At 44.2% G+C, this 18,467-nt stretch overlaps 2 protein-coding genes across 2 annotated transcripts in view; both read right to left on the bottom strand.

Annotated features, from left to right (window-relative positions):
- The window catches only part of LOC139273440 (zinc finger protein 420-like), a 92,616-nt gene that overhangs the window by 36,499 nt on the left and 37,650 nt on the right, over positions 1–18,467 (bottom strand). The window lies entirely within an intron of this gene.
- LOC139272865 (histone H2B 1.2-like) lies at positions 285–16,953 on the bottom strand. Its single transcript, XM_070888973.1, has 2 exons — positions 16,946–16,953; positions 285–741 (listed from the first exon to the last, which is right to left on the bottom strand). Exons 1-2 carry the CDS (start codon positions 16,951–16,953, stop codon positions 285–287), a joined length of 465 nt encoding a protein of 154 aa, XP_070745074.1.

Genomic DNA, 18,467 nt, shown 5'->3' with positions numbered 1-18,467 from the left:
TAATTCATTGGCAGGCGACCAGGGACAGTGTGTGCAGTTTATTGGGAGGAAAATTCATCAGCGAAGCTAAGGTTGAACCGGACAATAAAACCGGTTCTCTGAGAATTCAAATCTAAATCTACAGCTGTAACTTTAAATGTTATCATCACACTTGCTCAGGAAATAACTACAGTAAATTGAGTTTAAAGGGTGATGCGTTTGTGCAGCTCTTTCAGAGACGTTGTGGGTGGCTCTTAGAACAAACCCCAAACACAACTGCTCTTTTATCAGGACAGCGTGCAGTTTTACTTGGAGCTGGTGTACTTGGTGACCGCCTTTGTACCTTCCGACACGGCGTGCTTAGCCAACTCCCCGGGCAACAGCAGGCGCACGGCGGTCTGGATCTCCCGAGAACTGATGGTGGATCGCTTGTTGTAATGGGCCAGGCGGGAAGCCTCACCCGCGATGCGCTCAAAAATATCGTTCACAAACGAGTTCATGATGCCCATGGCCTTGGAGGAGATGCCGGTGTCGGGGTGAACCTGCTTCATTACTTTGTAGATGTAGATGGAGTAACTCTCCTTCCTCGACTTTCTGCGCTTCTTGCCGCCCTTCGGTGGTGTTTTCTTGATAACTTTCTTGGCGCCTTTCTTGGAAGTAACTGTTTTCTTTTCCTCAGGTATCGTCTTGTTCGGTCCGGCCCAGATATGAAAAAATCTCAGCTCGGAGCTCGCATTATCTCGGCAGCCCCACAGCCCTATGCTAATGAAGGATAGGTGAAGGCAACGATTGTGATTGGTTCATTCGCTGCGTTGTCAATTTTCATTGTTCTGTATCTCTCTGATTGATCTCTTTAAACATCCAATCAGATTTACTGCTCGCCATAATCTCAAATTGTTGGGTTAGGTCATCAGTTACATCCCCTCCTGAGCCATACTCTTCTTTATCGATCTAGATGTCTACATGTTCGACAGACATTGACCCGTTTATAACCGAGATTGTCTGAGGGTCACTTCTGGTCAGGACTTGGAAGTCCTTCTATGAGGGCAAAAGACCTTCACTGTCCTTCCGCCCTGATGCTGCCTTCCTCCCACCGTTTAATTTAACCTTTCTTATCGGTCACTGCTGTAACTACATTAGTTGTTTCAGTATTACCTTCACCAGAAATATGCCATACCTTCTGTGCCGTAAAGGGCCTATTTCCCTGAGCACAGGAGGCATACATTTAAAGTAATTGATCGAAGGTTTAGAGGGGAAATGTCTTCACGTAGAGGGTTGTGGGGGTCTGGAACACACTGCCTGAAAGGGAGGTAGAGGCAGAAACCCTTACATTATTTAAAACTACTTGGAGGTGCACTTGAAGTGCCGTAACCTGCAGGATTACGGACCTAGAGCTGGAAAGTGGGATTCGGCTGGATAGCCTTTTGTTGGCCGGCACGATCTTGATGGGCCGAAGTGGCCTCATTCCGTGTTGTAAGCTTCGATGATAAATGTCTATAATTCTGAAACTAAAAGGATATTCCGTCGTGCATATGCTGATTTAAAACATATAGACCTTGGCGAAAAATATATATCTATACAGAACAAAATGTTAATCAACTATCTCTCCTTCCCCCTACTGCGAGGCAGTGGATGCAACTTAGTAGAGCCTTTGCTTTGTGCTTGGGGGAGAGGGTCACGTTGAATCCAGCGAGTGCGGCCCTGCCGTTTGAGTGTACACCACATCCATGGCAGTGACCGTCTTGCGCTTGGCTGCTCAGTGTAGGTCTAAAATGACCGGCTTAGGAGAGCAATACACAGCCCGGGAACGGCCGGAGCTCCCGGGAATAGAACCAGCATTCGAACTCTCAAACTAGACCAGAATTAAACTAGGCCATTTTAATAACCGCTGACTCAGATGAATACGTGGCTTGAGGAGTGGTGCACAAGGGAGGGATACAAATTCCTGGGACATTGGAACCGGTTCTGGGGGAGGTGGGAGCAGTACAAACCGGACGGTCTGCATCTGGGCAGGACTGGAACCAATGTCCCAGTGGGAGTGTTTGCTAGTGCTGTTGGGGAGGAGTTAAACTAATATGGCAGGTGGATGGGAACCGATGCAGGGAGACAGAGGGAAGTAGAATGGGGGCAGAAACAAAAGATACAAAGAAGCAAAGTAAAAGTGGAGGGCAGAGAAACCTAAGGCAAAAAGCAAAAAGGGCCACATTACACCAAAATTCTAAAGGGGCACAGAGTGTTAGAAAGACAAGCTCTGTGCCTCAATGCAAGGAGTATTTGGAATAAGGTAGACGAATTAACTGTGCAGATAGCAGTTAACGGGTATGATGTAATTGGCATCACAGAGACATGGCTGCAGGGTGACCAAGGCTGGGAACTCAACATCCAGGGGTATTCAACATTTAGGAAGGATAGACAGAAAGGAAAATAAGGTGGGGTGGCATTGCTGGTTAAAGAGGAAATTAATGCAATAGTAAGAAAGGACATTAGCTTGGATGATGTGGAATCGGTATGGATGGAGTTACAGAATACCAAGGGGCAGAAAACGCTAGTGGGAGTTGTGTACAGACCAGAAAACAGTAGTAGTAAGGTTGGGGACAGCATCAAACAAGAGATTAGGAATGCATGCAATACATCAGTTATCATGGGTGACTTTAATCTACATATTGATTGGGCTAACCAAACTGGTAGCAATGTGGTGGAGGAGGATTTCCTGAAGTGTATTAGGGATGGTTTTCTAGACCAAGATGTCAAGGAACCAACTAGAGAGCTGGCCATCCTAGGGTGGGTGATGTGTAATGAGAAAGGACGAATTAGCAATCTTGTTGTGCGAGGCCCCTTGGGGAAGAATGGACATAACATGGTAGAATTATTTATTAAGATGGAGTGTGACTCAGTTAATTCAGAAAAAGGGTCCTGAACTTAAGGAAAGGTAACTTCGATGGTTTGAGGCATGAATTGGCTACAATAGACAGGCAAATGACACTTAAAGGGTTGACGGTGGATAGGCAATGGCAAACATTTAAAGATCACATGGATGAACTTCAACAATTGTACATCCCTGGCTGGAGTAAAAATAAAAGGGGAAGGTGGCTCAACCGTGGCTAACAAGGGAAATTAAGGATAGTGTTAAATCCAAGGAAGAGGCATATAAGTTGGCCAGAAAAAGCAACAAACCTGAGGACTGGAAGAAATTTAGAATTCAGCAGAGGAGGACAAAGGGTTTAATTAAGAGGGGGGGAATAGAGTATGAGAAGAAGCTTGTCGGGTACATAAAAACTGACTGCAAAAGCTTCTATAGAGATGTGAAGAGAAAACGATTAGTGACGACAAATGTAGATCCCTTGCAGTCGGATTCCGGTAAATTTATAATGGGGAACAAAGAAATGGCAGACCAATTGAACAAATACTTTGGTTCTGTCTTCACGAAGGAAGACACAAATAACCTTCTGGAAGTACTAGGGGACCGAGAGTCTAGTGAGAAGGAGGAACTGAAGGATATCCTTATTAGGTGGGAAATTGTGTTAAGCAAATTGATGGGATTGAAGGGCGATAAATCCCTGGGGCCTGATAGTCTGCATCCCAGAGTACTTAAGGAAATGGCCCTAGAAATAGTGGATGCATTGTTGATCATTTTCCAACAATCTACTGACTCCGGATCAGTTCCTATGGACTGGAGGGTAGCTACTGTAACGCTATGTTTTAAAAAGGGAGGAAGAGAGAAAGAGGGTAATTATAGATCAGTTAGCCTGACATCAGTAGTGGGGAAAATGTTGGAATCAATTATTAAGGATGAAATAGCAGCGCATTTAAAAAGCAGTGACAGGATCGGTCCAAGTCAGCATTGATTTATGAAGAGGAAATCATGCTTGACAAATCTTCTGGAATTTTTTGAGGATGTAACGAGTAGAATGGACAAGTGAGAACCAGTGAATGTGGTGTATTTGGACTTTCAAAAGGCTTTTGACAAGGTCCCACACAAGAGATTGGTGTGCAAGATCAAAGCACATGGTATTGGGGGTAATATACTGACGTGGTTAGAGAACTGGTTGGCAGATAGGAAGCAGACAGTCGGGATAAATGGATCCTTTTCAGAATGGCAGGCAGTGACTAGTGGAGTGCCGCAGGGCTCGGTGCTGGGACCCCAGCTCTTTACAATATACATCAATGATTTGGATGAAGGAATTGAGTGTAATATCTCCAAGTTTGCAGATGACACTAAACTGGGTGGCGGTTTGAGCTGTGAGGGGGATGCTTGGAGGCTGCAGGGTGACTTGGACAGGTTAGATGAGTGGGCAAATGCGTGGCAGATGCAGTATAATGTGGATAAATGTGAGGTTATCCACTTTGGGGGCAAAAACACAGACAGAATATTATCTGAATGGCGGCAGATTAGTAAAAAGGGAGGTGCAACCAGACCTGGGTGTCATGGTTCATCAGTCATTGAATGTTAGCATACAGTTACAGCAGGCGGTGAAGAAGGCAAATGGTATGTTGGCCTTCATAGCTCGGGAATTTGAGTATAGGAGCAGGGAGGTCTTACTGCAGTTGTACAGGGCCTTGGTGAGGCCTCACCTGGAATATTGTGTTCAATTTTGGTCTCCTAATCTGAGGAAGGACATTCTTGCTATTGAGGAGTACAGCGAAGGTTCATCAGACTGATTCCTGGGATGGTAGGACTGACATACGAGGAGAGACTGGATCAACTGGGCCTTTATACATTGGAGTTTAGAAGGATAAGGGGGTTCTCATAGAAACATATACGATTCTGACGGGATGGGACAGGTTAGATGCGGGTAGAATGTTCCCGATATTGGGGAAATCCAGAATCGGGGACACAGTCTTAAGATAAGGGGTAGGCCATTTAGGACTGAGATGAGGAGAAACTTCTTCACTCAAGAGTTGTTAACCTGTGGAATTCCCTACCGCAGAGAGTTGTTGATGCCAGTTCATTGGATATATTCAAGAGGTAGTTAGATATGGCCCTTACAATTAAGGGGATCAAGGGGTATGGAGAGAAAGCAGGAAAGGGGTACTGAGGGAATGATCAGCCATGATCATATTGAATGGTGGTGCAGACTCGAAGGGTCAAATGGCCCACTCCTGCACCTATTTTCTATGTTTCTATGACTCTCTTCATACAGTTTTCATTGATAGACTAAAGAACATTTAGGGAACTGGTTGTGGCCTTTATACAATTTGAGTCACTGATAACTGTAGTTCAATTATTCGCTGCTAACTGGAAGAGAGTTTGTGTGAGCACAGAACCGTAATGCAGATACCAGGAACTGAAAACTCCCGCATCCAGATCTGAAACAGACCAATTTATCGGTACCTGAACTCAAGGTCTCCATTAAGACAGTAAGCAGCCCTTTCAGATACTGTGGGTGGCTCTGAAAAGAGCCTTCCATCTGTGGGTGGCTCTGAAAAGAGCCTTTAGGTTATTAGATTAAATCTTGTCCACTTTATTTGCTCTTGGAAGAAGTGGTTGTTTTCTTGGGCAGCAGCACAGCCTGGATATTAGGCAGCACCCCGCCCTGAGCGATGGTCACCTTTCCCAGCAGTTTGTTGAGCTCCTCGTCGTTGCGGATGGCCAGCTGCAGGTGTCTGGGGATGATGCGGTCTTCTTGTTGTCGCGGGCCGCGTTGCCGGCTAGCTCCAGGATTTCAGCGGTCAGATACTCGAGCACAGCAGCCATGTAGACCGGGGCTCCGGCACCCACACGCTCAGCGTAGTTCCCCTTTCGCAGGAGCCTGTGAACACGGCCCACAGGGAACTGCAGTCCGGCCCGGGAGGAGCGAGACTTGGCCTGAGCTTTTCCGCCGGTTTTTCCTCTTCCAGACATTTCCACAATCCACAGGTTTAGAGAAAGAATCAGAAACTCTTCCCACATCTGCCCTTCTTATAGCTTCTGGAGGGATGCAGGGAGCGAACTTGTGATTGGTGACTCTGTGGTGAATTTCATTGGTCATTTCCGATTACCAAGCACAGCCTGCTTTGTCCACCACTGAAAGTAGGGTGGAAATTACTGGTTCTCAACAGACGGAACTTAACGATTTTTTAAATTCAAAAATTCCGCCAATAATTGTAAAATTGCGGATTATGTTAGTAACTTCACCATTAGCCAAATACTTCAAAACACTTTTTGTTTCCTTTTGTCTTATTACATGTAATAATTGTTTCGTTTTGTCTTATTACTTGCAAATTCCAGCCTGTAACAATCAGGATTAAATTCGGCTTCAGTTTCAAACTGTCTGTAACGGGCGGGACTCAGTCCCCACTGATTCTGTAACGGGACATATTCCAGCTCCATCTTTGTAAAAGTGAACTTCTTTTCACAGGAGCTGCTGTGGGAGTGAGACCAGAACTGAGATTCCTTCTGTAAAAAGAGGAACAGTGTTCAAACTGCCCCTGTTCTCGTCTCTAAGAACTCCCATTCTGGGTTGTTACACTGCGGGGAGTCTCGGGTTAATAAACAGACAGAGCGGGAACGGAATTTAAAAACAAGTGAAAAGGACTTGTGAGAATGTGACTGAAATCGGAGTTTCCCCGCCCCCCAAAAAATAAATTCGTCGGCAGTCGCTGTGAATGAACGGGTCTGAGAGCAAAGGGAAAGCGACCACTGACCGTGTTTGTAGTTTACTCACTGCAGGAAATTCCAGCGACGCCAAGGTCGAAACGGTCAGTGAAGCTACTTATGAGAATTCAAAACTAAATCGACAGCTGGAATAGTAAAGGTTCTCACAAGCAGTTGTTCGGGAAATAATTACAGTAAATTCAGTCTAAAGGGTGATATGTTTGTGCAGCTCTTTCAATTATGTCGTGGATGGCTCTTAAAAGAGCCGTTGTGTTCGGGGTTTGTTCTCTCAGGACAGCGTGGAGTTTTACTTGGAGCTGGTGTACTTGGTCAGCGCCTTTGTCCCTTCCGACATGGCGTGCTTGGCCAGCTCCCCAGGCAGCAGCAGGCGCACGGCGGTCTGGATCTCACTGGAGCTGATGGTGTCAGATTATGGTATGTGAGTGTGTATTTTATTCTGTGCCTGTCTATCTCTGGTATATGAATGTGACGTTCAATCTGTACCTTTCAGTTACTGGTATATGCTTGTTGGGGTTACTCTCTACCTCTCAGTTTCGGTTATGTGATTGTGGGTTTTAATCTGTACCTGTCACTCCCTAGTATTTGAGTGTGGTGTTTATTGTGTACCTCTCGGTTCTGGTATATGAGTGTGGGTTTAATATCTACCTGTCAGTTTTTGGTATGTGAATGTGAGGTTTAATCTATATGTGTCAGTTTCTGGTATATGACTGTGGGGTTAATCTGTACCTGTCAGTTTCTGGTATGTGAATGTGGTCTTTAATCTGTACCTGTCAGTCTCTGGTATGTGACTGTGTATTTTTTCTGTAACTGTCAGTTTATATGCGAGTGTGTATTTTATTCTATATATTACAATCTCTGGTATGCGAATGTGTGGTTTAACCTGTACCTGTCAGTTTCTGGTATACGAGTGTGGGACTTATTCGGTACCTGTCAGTTTCTGGTATACGAGTGTGGGTTTAATCTGTACGCATCAGTTTCTGGTATATGAGTGTGGGGTTAATGTGTACGTATCAATTTGTGGTATGAGTGTGGGATTTATCCTGTACCCGTCAGTTTCTGGTATGCAAGTGTGGGTTTTAATCTGCACCTGTCAGTTTCTGGTTTAAAAAAAAAAGTGTGGGTTTTATTCTGTACCTGTCAGTTTCTGGTAAAAAATAGTGTGGGTTTAATCTGTACCTGTCCGTTTCTGGTATGTGAGTGTGGGTGATATTCTGTACCTGTCAGTTTCTGGTCTATGAGTGTGGGCTTTAATCTGTACCCAATTGTTGCTGGTGTGCAAGTGTGGGTTTTATTCTGTATATTTCAGTAACTGGTATATGAATGTGATACATAGAAACATAGAAAATAGGTGCAGGAGTAGGCCATTCGGCCCTTCAAGCCTGCACCACCATTCAATAAGATCATGGCTGATCATTCCCTCAGTACCCCTTTCCTGCTTTCTCTCCATACCCCTTGATCCCCTTCGCCGTAAGGGCCATATCTAACTCCCTCTTGAATATATCCAATGAGTTGTTTCAATGGTGAAACAGCATTTGATCCTACCGCTCCATGTGGCTGTAAGATTCACAATGTAACTCAGCCACTTCGGATCACTGTTGGACTGACAGCTTCTGCTGCCTGTGATAACAGGATTGAGGCCAGTTCTGTGTCTCTGCGCTCTGTGAGTGATAATGTACTTACTGTATGCGAGAAGGAGCGGCCTGCACTTTTCCTTGTGTTCTGGGTGGAAGAAATATCACATTTATACTGGCTCAATGAAGTATTTTGCTTTGAGAAAAGTAATACCAGAAAAATATTAGTTATGATATGAACAACTGATGGGGAAAATATACAATAAAGTTGTAATGAATGTATATGTTTATAATAAAGTAAAGTATCTGGAGAGAGGAAACCGTGATACAAACAGTGTCCTTGTCTGACCTCACTGCAGTACAGCGGCACTCAGATTTTCCACACCAGGTGTGTAGGATGATTCTATAGAAAGTTATCAGCATCCAGACACAACTCAAACCCAGCACTGGTCCATGAATGCGACCACCCGATTGATACAGTCGAGGTTTATATCTTCCACTCCCAAAGGACTACCTGTAAAATTCTGAATTACTTTCTGGATTATAACCACAGATACCTGGGCTGTACAACAATTTTTCTCAGTCTATTGGAACCGAGTTAAGTGCCTGTGCAGGCAACAGAATGTCACAGAGCCCGGATCCTGATGTATCTGAGGGAGCGACAATGTATCTCTCGATCACCTTCAACACGGTTCTGGCGAACTCAACACACCGAAACAAAATTACCAAATTTGAAATGTCTACTTTCTGTCCTGGTGCCTGCAATAGATGCACTTTGTGACACTCCTCACATCCTCACTGTCAGGCTGTTTTTACATTGTTCAATATCCAAGAAGAGCAGACACTGAGATTGGGACTGAATCAGGAACATTCACTACTGATTTGGTGAAAGAAAGGGCAATGATTTGGAAGAGTGTGGTGATCAACTTTCTCTGTTACCTTACACTGTACACATGCTCTCCCTTCCCCCACTCACTCCATGTTCCCGAACTACTTCCTGCTCCATTCTGCCTCTTACAAACAGCCCCCGATACCCTGTCACAAAGCCCATTTGCGGACACAGTCCCAATGCGACAAGCTGCTGTAAGGAGGCTGCTGTTTGCTCCCTTATTCTGGCCCAGGATATCTTCGCTCCCTGATGTGTTCAACGATCATCAGCCCAGCACAGAGGAAACGGCAGCCACTGGCAGAGCTGGGGAAGGGGAGGTCGCATAGGCCCTTCCCGTCAGTTTAAAAACTGGGCGGGGAGAGGGGGGCGGTGTTGGGGGGGAGCAGGCAAGTATTTCAATGCTGGAGCATGAAGCTTGGAGGTGGATCTGGAAGCTCAGAGGCTGCTGTCTCTGCTCAATCTGTCACCCTGTATTGTTCCGACTATGGGATGATAATGTGTGTTTTACACTGTATAGTTCAGACTATGGGATGTGAGTGTGTGTTTTACACTGTATTGTTCCGACTATGGGATGTGAGTGTGGGTTTTACACTGTATAGTTCAGACTATGGGATGTGAGTGTGTGTTAAATTTTATATGATTGGAAAAGCCGAATGTTTAAAAGAGGAGAGACTAGTAAATGTAGTTATTCAGGGGGATTTGAGTGTCATTGTACACGAATCACATATAGTTAACTTGCAGCTACTGCAAGCAATTAGGAAGGTAAAGGATATGTTGGCCTTTATTACAAGGGGTTTGGAGTACAAGAGTAAAGAAGTGTGGCTGCAATTATGTCGGGCTTTGGTGAGACCACACCTGGATTACTGGGCACAGTTTTGGTCTCATTGCCTAAGGAAGGATATTAGAGGGGGGTGCAACATTGAATCCTGGGATAGAGAGATTGAGTGAAATGCACCTATACACTCTGGTGTTTAGAAGAATGAGAGCTGAGCTCATTGAAACCGAAAAAAAAATCTTAGAAGTCTTGACAGGGTAGATGCTGTGAGGATGTTTCCCTTTGCTGGATAGTCTCGATCTAGGGGTCATAGTCTCAGGATAAGGGATCGGACACTTAGGACTGAGATGAGGAGAAATGTATTCACTGAGGGATGTGAATCTTTAGAATGCTATACACATAGGTCTGAGACGCTCAGTCATTGAGTATATTCAAGACAGAGAACAAAGGGAATCAAGGGAAATGGGTATCAGGCAGGAGTTCAGGGTGAAGTTCAGCCATGAATGTAATGAATTGTGGAGCAGGCTCGAGCGGCCTTACCGCCTGCTATTTCTTATTCTCTTACAGTTGTCAGTATCTGTTACGTGAGTGTTGTTCTTTCTTCAGTTTTTGGTGGGCAAAAGTGGGTTTTATTATACACCATTAAAGCTTCTGGAATGTGATTGCGAGTTCCACTCTGTTTTTGTCTGTCTCCGGGATGTGAGTGTGGATTTTACTCTGTACCTGTCAGGCTCTTGTATGTCAATGTGGGTATTACCCTGTACCTGTCAGTTTCTCGTATGTGATTGGGGATTTATTCTGTACTTGTCAGTTTCTGTTATGTGAGTTTTATTCTGTACCTGTCATTTTCTGAATTTGTAACATGGGTTTTCCTCTGTACCTGCCAGTTTCTGGGATGTGTTAATTTTTTGTCTGTACCTGTCTGTTTCCGGTATAGGAATATAGGTAAAACTCTGTAGTTCTCAGTCTCTGGGATGTGAGCGGGGTTTTACTCTGTATCAGTCAGTCTTTGGTATACGAGTGTGGGTTTTAGTCTATAGCTGTCTTTCTCTATGCGAGTGTGATTTTGCACTTTATCATTCAGACTCTGGTATGTGAGTGGGGTTTTATTCTGTACCGGTCATTTTCTGGTATGTTAACGTGGGCTTTAATCAGTACCTGCCAGTTTCTGATACGCGAGTGTGGATTTTAGCCTGTATCTGTCAGTTTATGATGCGAGAGTGGGTATCTCTCATTGTCTTTTATGTAAGTGTAAGTTTTACTCTGTATTGCTTAGTCTTGGATATGGGAGTGCAGAATTTGCTCTATAGCTGTCTGTCTGTGTGATGCAAGTGTGGATTTTACTCTGTATCTGTTAGTCTCTGATGTGAGAGTGAGAGTTTCTTCTATCATTCAGGCTCTGGATGAAAGTGAGAGTTTTACTCTGTATGTTAATATCTGTGATATGAGTCTGGGTTGTACTCTGTAACTTTCATTTTCTCAAATCTGAGTTGGGTTTTATTTTGTACCTATCAGTTTCTACTATATGAATAGGGGTTTTAATCTGTACCTGTCAGTTTCTGCTGTGATAGTGCTGCTTTTGTGCTGTATCTGTCAGTTTCTGATGTGTGAGTCTGCTTTAATCAGTACCCGTTAGGCTGTGGGATGTGAGCGTGTGTTTGACTCTGCATCGATCAGCGTCTTTTATGTGGCTGTTGATTTTACTCTAGCTGTCACTCTCTGGGATGTGAATGTGGGGGTTTGACTCTGTAGCTGTCATTTTCTCATGTGTGAGTGTGTCATAGACTGTATGAGTCACTCTCTGTGGTGTGAGTGTGTGCCTTACTCTGTATGTCAGTTTTTGGAATGAGAGTTTGGTTTTAATCTTTACCTGTCAGTTTCTGGTATTTGTCTGTTGTTGTTACTCTCTAACTGTTAGTTTCCAGTATGTGATTGTGTATTTTAATCAGTACCTGCCAGTTTCTTGTACAGGAGTGTGGATATTAGTCATATCTTCCAGTCTCTGGTATGTGAGTGTGTGTTTTACTTTATAGCTATCTGACTCTGAGATGCAAGTGTGTATTTTATTCTGTATCTGTTGGTTTACAGAATGTGTTACTCTGTACCAGTCACTTTCCAATATGTGAGTGTGGATTTTAACCTATATCTGCCAGTCAGTCAGTCTGTTACCATATGTGATTGTGATTCAATCTTAATCTGTCATTCACTGTACCCGAGTGTATGTATCATTCTGTCTCTCTCAGTCCCTGGCACTGTTTGTAGGTGTGGGGTCCATTCTGTAGTTCTCAGTTTCTGTTACAGTTTGAGAGTGTGAGATTGATTATGTATCTGTTGGACTGGTGATGTGTGAGAGTGAGATTCATTATGTAATTGACAGTCTCTTGTACTGAGCTATTCTTGCTCTGTGTGACTGTTGGATTCTGTTGCTTCTTTAGGCCTATGCTAGTTTGAGATTATCCGTGATTGTCTCAGAGGAGGTTTGGTTCAGTCCATTACCTCCGTTTCTCTGCTCTTGTATGTTAGTTGCTGGGTTTGAGAGTCAGTGTATAGACACCAGTGTGGATTGACACCGTGTCAGTCAGTCCTTGTGTGTGAGTAAGGGAGTGAAAATGGATCTGCCTCTCAGAGCGATATGTTTGGACTTCGAAACATCATCTTATTGTACTGCTCCAAGTGACTGTGGGATTCATAATGTAACTCTGGGATTCGGATCACTGTGGGACTGACAGCTTCTGCTGCCTGTGACAATATGATTGAGGTCAGTTCTGTGTCTCTGCGCTCTGTGAGTGATAATGTACTTACTGTGTGAGAAGGAGCTGCCTACACTGTTCCTTGTGTTCCAGGTGGAGGAAAGATCACATTTATTCTAGGGGTGAAGTATTTTGCTCCGAGAATATGAGAAAAATATTAGGTACAAGTCATGGACAGGTGCCCATAGACTATATTATAAAAATACACATTAATCATAACTTTATTGTTAAAGTAAAATACCTGGAGAGAGGAATGCGCGATACAAACAGTGGCATTGTCTGACCTCACTGCAGTACAGCGGCATTCAAATTCTCTCATCATCATCATCATCATAGGCGGTCCCTCGAACCAGGATGACTTGCTTCCACGTGAGTTCACAGATGTTTCAATGAAGGACCTGATATTCCAGTCCTGAACGCCAATTGAAAGGGTGGAAGATGCCTGTGCGTGGATTTTTTTTTAACGTGTGGTGACCATTACACATCAGCCACCATACAGGCTTGACAGAGCTAGGCCTTTATCCAGTGGTAAGGGTTGACCAGGACTGGAGACCTGCTCGGCTACACAGACCTAGTGCACACAGACCCAGTGTGAGCAGCCCTGTGCTGCCCCTGGGCCCTGTACCCTCATTCTCTGCACCTCCGCCACGATCTCTAGCCGCTCCTCCGCCGCAAAACACTCGCCGCACCTCCGCCATGATCTCCCACCGCACATCCACACCAAACATTCGCCGAACCTCCGCCATGATCACCCACCGAATCTCAGCCATAATCCCTCAATGCCCCTCCGCCTCGATCACTCACCACACCTCCGCCACGACCATGAGCAGAGGAGCGGGACGGTTGTGGCGGAGGTGTGGCGAGTGATCAGATTCCCCACACCAGCTGTGTCAGACGGTTCTATAGTAAGTTATCAGCATCCAGACACAATCCAAACCCAGCACTGGTCCATGAATGGGAACACCCGATTGGCAGAGTCCAGGTTTATATCTCCCACTTCCATGGGACAATCTGTAAAATTCTGAATCGCTTCCTGGATTATAACCACAGGTATCTGGGCTGTACAACAATTGTTTTCAGTCTAATGAAACAGAGCTGAGAGCCTGTACAGTTAACAGAATGTCACAGATGTATCTGAGGGAGCGACAATGTATCTCTCGATCACCTGCAACACGGTTCTAGAGAATTCAACACACCGAAACAAAATAACCCATTTTTGAAATGTCTCCTGTCACACTCCTCTCCTGGTGCCTGCAATAGATGCACTTTGTGAAACTCCTCACATCCTCACTCTCAGGCTGTGTTTCCACTGTTCACTATCCAAGAACTACAGACACTGAGATTGGAACTGAATCAGGAACATTAATTACTGATTTGGGGAAAGAAAGCAGCAATGACTTGAAAGAGTGAGGTGATTTACTTTCTCTGTTACCTTACACTGTGCACACACAGCCCGAGAATGGCCTCTCCCTTCCCCAACTCACTCCATGTTCTGGAACTAGTTCCTGCTGCACTCTGCCTCTTACAAACAGCCCCCGACTGCCACTGAACTTACCCCGACTCAAAGCCCATCTGCGGACACAGTCCCAATGTGATGAGCTGCTGTAAGGAGGCTGCTGTTTGCTCCCTTACTCGGGCCCGGGATATTTCCGCTCCCTGATGAGTTAAACGATCATTAGCCCAGCACAGAGGAAACGGCAGCCGCTGACAGAGCTGGAGGAGGGGAGCTCACCTGGGCCCTTCCCGTCTGTTTAAACACTGTGTGGGGAGGAGAGGAGCAGCATGTATTTAGCGCATGCTCAGACCATCTTTTTGTCACATCTAAATCAGCAAAAATGGGATTGTTTCAGAAGTTGATTTTATCTCTAATTAAATAGGCCACATTGAGAGGATTTTAATTATAATCCGAATTACCAACAAAATGATTCGGTGAGCCAGACACTGGAGTGGGATTTCCTAAAGAGTTTTACTCTTTCCGTCCGTCTCTGGTGTGTGAGTGTGTCCCTGTCATTTCTGATAGGGGACTATGGGTTTTACTTGCTGCATATTATTGTTCTGATAACTGGGTATGAGTTTTATTCTGTACCTGTCAGTCTCTGCTATGTGAATGTGGGTTTTATTCTGTACCTGTCAGTCTCTGCTATGGGAATGTGGGTTTTATTCTGTACCTGTCAGTTTCTAGTATGCGAGTGTGGTTTTTTAATCCTCAGTTTATGGTGGGAGAGTGTGGGTTTTATTCTGTACCTGTCAGTCCATGTTGTGAAAGTGTGGGTTTTACTCTGTACCTGTCAGTTTCTAATATGTGAGTGTAGTTTTTTTCAGTACCTGTCAATCTCTGGAATGTGAGTTTGGGTTTATTCTATTTTAACCTGGCTATGAACCCTGCTCCCTCACGGCATAGGTGTCCTCTGGAAATACACTCAGCAGATCATCACGAATCTCTTGCCAATTATTCAAAAGTTTCAGATAAATGCACAAAATGACACAGACGCAGGCTGTCAAAAATAATGAAAAACAAGGCCCAGTAGATTTAGAGAGAGAGCTCGGGCTGGTGGGAATCCATCACTGGATTGTTCACACAAGCCGAGTGGATTAATTTGGTGATAGTACGAATTCACTGGTAGGTATTCGGTGAATAAGGTAAATAATCACCAGATCGGAAGTTAGCTTTTGTCTTGTAACATCACAGATAAGTGGATTGCAAGCAGGGTGGAGGAATTTGGTGATAGTAGGAATTCATTGCAAATTATTGACCTGGTTAGGAAATTGACTGAGCTGTAGGAGACAAGGGTAGGGACAAAGGTTTGTTCTCAAGTTGGCAGGATGTGGTGTCCCACAGGGATCTGTGTTGGGGCTTCAACTATCCTCGGTATTTATTAATGACTTAGTTGATGGCATAGAAAGTCATATATCTAAATTTGCCGCTGACACAAAAGATAGGCGGCATTGCAGGCAGTGTAGTTGAAAGCATCAAATTACAAAGGGATAGCGATAGATTAAGTCAAATCGATTTCAATGTAGACACTTTGGACCTAAAAAGGATACAAGAGGGTACTTTGTAAATGATGAAAAGCTAAAAACAGTGGAGGTCCACAGAGACTTGGGAGACCAGGTACATAGATCATTAAAATGTCATGAACAAGTTCAGAAAGTAATCAGAAAGGCTAATGGAATGCTGGCTTTTACATCTCGATCACTAGAATACTAGGGGGTAGAAGTTATGCTGCAGCTATATAAAGCCCTGGTTAGCCAACACCTGGAGCACTGAGAGCAGTTCTGGGCACCATGCCTTAGGAAGGTTATATTGGCCTTGGTGGGAGTGCAGCGTAGATTTACCAGAATGATACTCGGACTTCAAGGTTTAAGGTATGAGGAAAAAGTACACAAATTAGAGCTGTATCCCCTAGAATTTAGGTTAAGGGCTGATCTGATCGGAGTTTAAGATATTAAGCGGAACAGATGGGGTAGATAGAGAGAAACTATTTCTGCTGGTTGGGGATTCTAGGACTCGGGGCATAGTCTAAAAATTAGAGCCAGAACTTTTAGCAGTGAAATGAGGGAACACATTTATACATAATGGGAGGTCGAAGTTTGGAACTCGCTTCCTCAAACACCAATTGATGCTAGGTCAGTTGTTAATTTTAAATTGGAGATTGATAGCGTTTGTTAACTAAAGGTATTAAAGGATCTGGCCAAAGGTGGGTGTATGGAGTAAGGTCACAGATCAGCTATGATCTCATTGAATGGGGGAACAGGCTCGAGGGGCTCAATGGCCTACTCCTGTTCCTATGGAGCAGTTGCCAGGACTGGTGAACTAATCTAAATAGAGATTCATTTGCTGAGACTCTGCAGCAGTTGTTTTTTGCTGTTAAATACCAGAATCAAATTGATCAGAATGCACCAATTGAAACAGAAAATTCAGCACTTTCTGGGGAGGTGAATGGCCGAGACACATTGATACTGAACTGTATTTAGTGAGCAATAGAACAAGGAGGAAGAGACAATCTCACACAGACATATACACACACGTAGAGCCATACCCACAGAAGCACATACACAAGCACGTACACATTCATATATCAAAATATATACATAAACACATACACAGCCACAAAGATTGACACACATACACTTCTCTAACTGGCGAGAAGCTCGGAGCTGTGGATGAGCAGAGATTTTTCGGGGCAGGGGTATAAAAGGATACGGAGGTAAAGCGCAGGTGGAAGGAGTTAAGAGACAGATCAGCCCTGATCTCACTGAATGGGGGAACAGGCTCGAGGAGCTGAATGGCCTGTTCCTGTTCTGATGTTCCTTCCTCCACTTTATCTCCAGTGTCACCATCAAGCACTCCCAGGGCATATACAATACTGAGCACCCTCTACTTACCTTGGCATTACTACTGTCACTCTGTCCCCAGCCCTACTCCAGACCATTTCTGTTCCTGAATTTATAAACTAGGAAAACATGGAAACGATAAATCCTCAGGACTGGATGAATTGCATCCGCGCAAACTAAACCATGCAAAGGAAGAGCCCATCGAGAGAATTGTGTTCAGTTCTGGACCTCACGAATGATGTATTAGTTTTGGCGGGGGTGCAGCACAGATTCAGCAGATTGATACCGGGGCTAAAAGGGTTAAATTATGAGGACAGGTGGCATAGACAAGTCTTTTACTTCCTTAAAGATAGAAAATGAAGGATGATATCATTGACATGTTTAAGATGATAGAGAGAGAGAGACACTATTTCATCTGGTGGGAGAGTCCAGAACAAGGGGAATAAACTTAAAAGTTAAAGCTCGGCCATTCAGGGGTGAGGTCAGGATGCACTTCTTCACACAAAGGTCAGTCGCAATCTGGAAATCTCTCCCCCAAAAAGCTGGAGCTCAACTGAAACGTTCAAGACTCAGACTGACTGATTTTTGTTAGGTTGGGTTCTGTGTCTGTATATTGACACACACAGACATGCTGAAACACACACATGGGTTAAGGGTGTAGGTGGACTGAAAGGGATTAAGCAGACTTTTAAAGGCACTTGTTCGGCAGTCCGTCTGCCGATTTTGGGCCTGGTTTGGTACAAATCTGACCTCTCACCAAGGACTGTGTTTGAACTCACCACATTCATTTTACACAAGTCCTTCAGATTGGTAGGGGTGAAAGGTCAGTGTTTTGACCCTCTGTGACACCCAACGACTGCTGAAGATTGTTTCGAGTGCTGTACCATGTCTTTTCAGAATTCACTATAGAATTACAAAGTATTTACTGCACAGAAATACAGGCCATTCGGCCCAACATGTCCATGACGATGTTTATGCTCCACATGAGCATTCTCTCACCTTAGTTCACCTCACCCTATCATATCCTTCTATTCCTTTCTCCCTCATGTCCGTATCTAGCTTCCCCTTAAAGGCACTCAGCTATTCACCTTTAACTCCATGTGCTAGCAAGCTCTGCATTCTAACCACTCTCTGGGTTATTAGTGACTATCTTAGATTTATGTCCCTAGTTTTGGACTCCTCACAAGTGGTAACATCTTCTCTACATCGACCCTAACAAACAGCTACATAATTATAAAGATCTCTATGAGCCTTCTCTTTTCGAGAGAAAGAGCCCCAGCATATTCAGCCATTCTGGATACTTATAACCTCTCACTTCTGGTGTCATCCTTGGAAATCTTTTTTGCAACAGCCTCAGTGCCTGTATATCTTTTTCATAATATGGAGACCAAAACTGAACACAGTATTCCAAGTGTGGTCTAATCAAAGTTCTATATACGTTTAACAAAACTTCTCTGCTTTGCAATTCTCTTACTCTAGAAATGAGTCCCAGTGCTTTATTACATTTCCATTGCCTTGTTAACCTGCTTTTAATGATTTGTGCATCTGTTCCCCAAGATCACTGGTGGGCAAA

Source organism: Pristiophorus japonicus, chromosome 9, assembly GCF_044704955.1.
Source record: "Pristiophorus japonicus isolate sPriJap1 chromosome 9, sPriJap1.hap1, whole genome shotgun sequence".
NCBI lineage: Eukaryota > Metazoa > Chordata > Chondrichthyes > Pristiophoridae > Pristiophorus > Pristiophorus japonicus.
The sequence above is the reverse complement of the archived record's forward strand: the minus strand, read 5'-3'. Positions and strand labels throughout refer to the sequence as shown.